The 5,276-nt window shown below is 46.2% G+C and overlaps 1 protein-coding gene across 1 annotated transcript; it reads left to right on the plus strand.

Moving 5' to 3' along the window:
* LOC107633522 lies at positions 935 to 1,498 on the plus strand. Its single transcript, XM_016337137.1, has one exon. It carries the CDS (start codon positions 935 to 937, stop codon positions 1,496 to 1,498), a length of 564 nt encoding a protein of 187 aa, XP_016192623.1.

The raw sequence follows: 5,276 nt of genomic DNA on the forward strand, positions 1-5,276 counted from the left end.
TGCATGCTTCTCTTCCACTCTTGTCAAGTCATTCCTACCTATTACACCTGAAATCACTCATCAAATACACCAAGGCATCGAATGGAATGAAAGTGGAATAAAATTGATTAAATTAGGCACAAAATAGCATGTTTTCGCAATTAGGCCAATTTAGAGAGAAAACACAAAAGCATGATATGTACATGAATGAATGTAGGTTTATATGATGAAATCCACTCAAATCAATCCAAAATTTATCATCAAATGTGGATCTATCAGGGCCCAAGCGAAGGGGCCCACCCGAGTTTAGAGTATAAATGGGGAGGGACCTACCCCTCCCCAGAGGTACGTCACCTTTTTACCCTAATTGGCCGCCTCATCGTACGGATACTAACTTTAGCATCGGAGTGTCTTTGCAGGTGACCCCACCCACTGACCCATCGACGATTCGGACGGTTATCCTCCTCGAAAAGCTCGTGCCCCGGTCCAAATTTTCCATCTCACAGTTGCTCCAATCAAATTACCACCCAAACCGCCTATCATTCGAGCAACTGAACATTGGCGTCGTCTGCGGGGACCTGTGTGAACATGGAGATTTTCCCTCATAGGGAAGAGATAGATGAAGAGAGGGAAGCCCGCTTGAGAAGTAGGGTAAGCTTTGCACCCTCTTCCCGAGAGACGCCCGTTTGGTGGCACACGCAATGACAACTCAAAGATCATGCAGAAACTCTAACACCGAGTGCAAAACTTGGAGAGAGAGCTAACGACGAGGGACCGCTACTGTCCCAAGCATAACAGAGATTTTCGCCCAAGTCTGTCTCGCACCCGATCTCCCACCAAGAGGTCAAAAGACCACAGGAGAAGCCCCAGGAGGGACAACGAACACGAATGAGCCAATGCTCGATCTCACACCTACACCCACGGTAGGTCGGAAGGCCCTGGGGACCCCGTCATTATGGAGGCAACCCTTTTCCACCCATCTATCCTCAAGATCCGGTTGGCAAAAAACTTCGACAAGCCCACGGACATGAGGTATGATGGGAGGAAAGACCCTCAGGAACATCTGACGGCATTCGAGGCCAGAATGAACCTAGAGGATATTGGTAATGATGTCAAGTGTCGTGCTATTCCAGTAAACCTAGCAGGTCTAGTGATACGTTGGTTTAACACGCTCCCGCAAAAGTTTATTACAGTCTTCGCGGATATCACACAGAGGTTCTTGGCACAATTCACCACACGGATATCCAAGGCTAAGCACTCGATCAATTTGTTAGGTGTGACCCAACGTGCTAGCGAGCCGACAAGGAAATTTCTCGATCGGTTCAATGATGAATGTCTAGAGATCGATGGCCTGACAGACTTAGTGGCAAGTCTATGCTTGACAAATGGCTTTTTATACGAGGACATCAACAAGCAGCTCACCACCAAGCCTATTTGGACCATGCAAGAGATCCAGAACATGGTGAGAGAATACATCAATGATGAAGAAGTTAGTCAAGTGATGGCTGCCAAAAAGTGACAACTGCTCAACCCGCCAGCTCGTTAGGCTGGGCATGCGGAAAGGCTGAAGGAGGTGCCAAAAGAGGGAATGTCTAGGAAACTGTTCATACCCTGGGTCGAACTGTCCGACCCGGGCTGAGTCGACCGACCTCTTTAGGTCAGAACTACCCGACCTCTTCTCAAAAGAGGTCGGCCAAATCACTACAGAGGCCCAAGAAGGCCCAGACAAAGGAACATAGCCCAAATCTAAAGGCAGCCAAAGCCTAGAAAGATAAGGACGGTTCCCTTAAAGATAAGATGCCTTCACTCAAAGATAAGATAAGATAAGATAACTATCTTATCTCCAGAAAGGTCACTCCACGCCATTATAAATACACCGGAGCACCCAGGTATAACTAAGACTCTGATTCTACTAAAAACATGCTTAATACCCTTGCTAACTTAAGCATCGAAGTCCCTTGTAGGTACCACCACCCTCCGGTGACAAAGGATCAGCAGCATCGCCAGTTCAACAAGTCGGACACGACAGCTCCGGCCACCGCCCACAAGTCGGACACATCACCTCTGACCAGCATAGAAGGTCTCATCCGAGATCGACCTATAGTTTCAGGTAACCCACGGAACATTGGCGCCGTTGCCGAGGAACCTGGAAGTCATCCCATCATCATGGCGGAAAACCTTGACAACGACCACAATTCCGATTTGGAAAATAGAACGCCACACAAAAACGTGGATGTCACACCAAACGATACTTCTCAGCCTAACAAAGACAAAAATTCGCCAAGCACAGGAGTCATGGAAGCACTTTAAGATTGCCTAAAACAACTCGAAAAAGAGGTCGAATATCAACGGAAAGCCGAGAGAGACCTACGAAGGGAAGTTAGACGACGCCGAGAATTAGAAGACAAGCTCCTAATGCTTGAAGCCGATCTCAAAGCTAAAACAACTCGATCCAGCCACGAAGATAGCCCCCGCAAAGACCAAGACCCATTCACCAAAGAGATCACGAAGGCCAAAATACTAAAAGACTTCAAACACCCTGACATGACTCCGTACGACGGCATATCAGATCCCAGCCATCATCTCAGTAATTTCAGAAGTAGAATGTATCTCACCGACGCCTCAGACGTAATTCGATGCAAAGCCTTCCTGACTATCTTAACGAAGACAGCAATTAAATGGTTCGACAATCTACCCCCTAGACCCATCTCAAGCTTTGACAACTTAGCCAAGAAGTTTCTAGCCAGATTCTCCATTCAGAAGGACAAAACTAAACACACCCCAAGCCTATTAGGGATCAAGCAAGGAGATCGGGAAATCCTTCGCAGCTATATGGAAAGATTCAACAAAATATGTCTGGACATACAAAGTCTGCCAACAGAAGTAGCCATTATGGGTGTCATCAATGGCGTATGAGAGGGACCTTTTAGTCATTCCATATCGAAAAAATATCCCACATCTCTGAATGAAGTGCAAGAACGAGCAGAGAAATACATCAACATGGATGAAAACTCTCAACTAGGAGAGACCTCAAAGTCTGGATTCTCCTACTCCTCTCGAGATAAGGATAAAGAGTCCAAGAAAAAATAAGATCAGCATGGAGAAAAGATCAAGAAATACCACAATTACAACACTCTTCGGGCGTCTCTTGTAGATGTCTATCGAAAAGTATGTCATACTGAAAAGATACCCCAACCTCGCCCACTCAAAAGCAAGAAAGGAGGAGGAAATCGGACAGAATACTGTGAATACCATCGAATCTATGGACATCCCACTAACGAGTGCTTCGATTTGAAGAATGTCATAGAAAAATTGGTAAGAGAGGGGAGACTAGATCGATACTTAGCCAGCAAAACAAAAGAGCCAAGAAAAAGAAGAAGGGACGAAGAGGTCGGACAAACTGAACGACCACCTCGTACCCCGGAGAGACATGTCCACATGATACACGGAGGATTTGCGGGAGGAGGAATCTCCAAATCATCTCGCAAAAGACATCTTAAAGAAGTATATCATGTCGAAGGAAGAGAAGGAGCATCCAACCTCCCTACTATCACTTTCACTAAAGAGGACGCCGCTGGCGTCATCTCGGGACATGATGATCCCATGGTTATCACCATCATATTGGCCAATGCTAATCTCCACCGCACACTGGTGGACCAGGGAAGCTCGGCAGACATATTGTTCAAAACCGCCTTCGACAAACTCGGCCTAGAGGAAAAAGAACTCAGAGCATATCCGAACAGCTTATTCGGGCTAGGAGACACTCCAATCCAACCACTTGGATACATCTCACTACACACAACCTTTGGAAAAAGAAACCGGTCAAGGACGCTCAACATAGACTACATCGTGGTCGACGTCAGTTCAGCCTACAACACCCTGATATGTCGGACAACGCTAAATCAGCTCGGCGCAGTAGTCTCGACTCTACATCTGTGCATGAAGTTCCCAACTATAGAAGAGATGGCTACGATAAAAGGAGACCAGAAAATAGCGCGCCGCTGTTACAACGAAAGTCTGAACCTCAGAGGCAAAGGAGAAGAAATCCACACCATCGAACTCGGGGGAGTTCAAGGGCGGGAAGAACTTCGTCCACAACCTGAAGGCGAGATAGAAAAAGTCCATATTGGAGATGTCCCAGATAAAACAACCAACATCAGCACAATCCTAAAAGGAGACGTAAAGGAGTCCCTCATACAGTTCTTAAGAGATAATGTCGACCTCTTTGCATGGAAGGCGGCAGACATGCCGGGCATAGACCCCAAGCTAATGTGCCACAAGCTGACAGTATACCCAGGATCTCGGCCAGTATAGCAGAGATGTAGAAAGCTCGAACCAAAACGATCCCAAGCTGTGGAAGAACAGGTACAAGCTCTACTAGAGGCATGATTCATAAGAGAAGTCAAGTACCCACTATGGCTAGCCAACATTGTCTTGGTGAAAAAATCAAATGGGAAGTGGCGGATGTGCACTGATTACACCGATCTCAACAAAGCTTGCCCAAAAGATCCTTATCCACTCCCAAGTATTGACGCTCTGGTGGATGCCTCCTCCGGATACAAATACCTCTCGTTCATGGATTCCTATGCGGGATACAATCAAATCCCGATGTACCCACCTGATCAAGAAAAAACCTCATTTTTAACCCCAAAAGCAAACTACTGTTACGTCGTCATGCCATTCAAACTCAAAAATGCAGGAGCCACATATCAAAGATTAATGAATAAAGTCTTCGCAGACCATGTCGGGAAACTCATGGAGGTATATGTGGACGACATGTTAGTAAAAACACAAAGCGAGGAGTCATTACTGTCTGACCTCGCCCAAGTATTTGATACCATAAGAAGGCATGGCATGTGACTTAACCCTGCAAAATGCACCTTCACAGTAGAAGCTGGCAAATTCTTGGGTTTCATGCTCACACAAAGAGGAATCGAGGAAAACCCGAATAAATGCCGGGCTATACTCGACATGAATAGTCTGACATGTGTCAAAGAGATAAAACAACTCAATGAAAGACTGGCAGCCTTGTCCAGATTTCTAGTCGGATCAGCAATAAGATCTTTCCCCTTCTACGCCACTCTAAGAAAGGGAAAGAAGTTTGAATGGACAACAGAGTGCGAACATGCCTTCTAGAATTTTAAAAGGTTCTTAGGACAACCACCTATTCTAACTCGGCCACGGGAAGGAGAACCACTTGTGTTGTACCTCGCAGTAGGAAATCAGGCAGTAGCCTCAGCACTGGTCAGAGAGGACGAAAGTGGACAACAACCTATATACTTCATTAGCAAAGCACT

This window comes from Arachis ipaensis, chromosome B03 (assembly GCF_000816755.2).
Source record: "Arachis ipaensis cultivar K30076 chromosome B03, Araip1.1, whole genome shotgun sequence".
Taxonomy (NCBI): domain Eukaryota; kingdom Viridiplantae; phylum Streptophyta; class Magnoliopsida; order Fabales; family Fabaceae; genus Arachis; species Arachis ipaensis.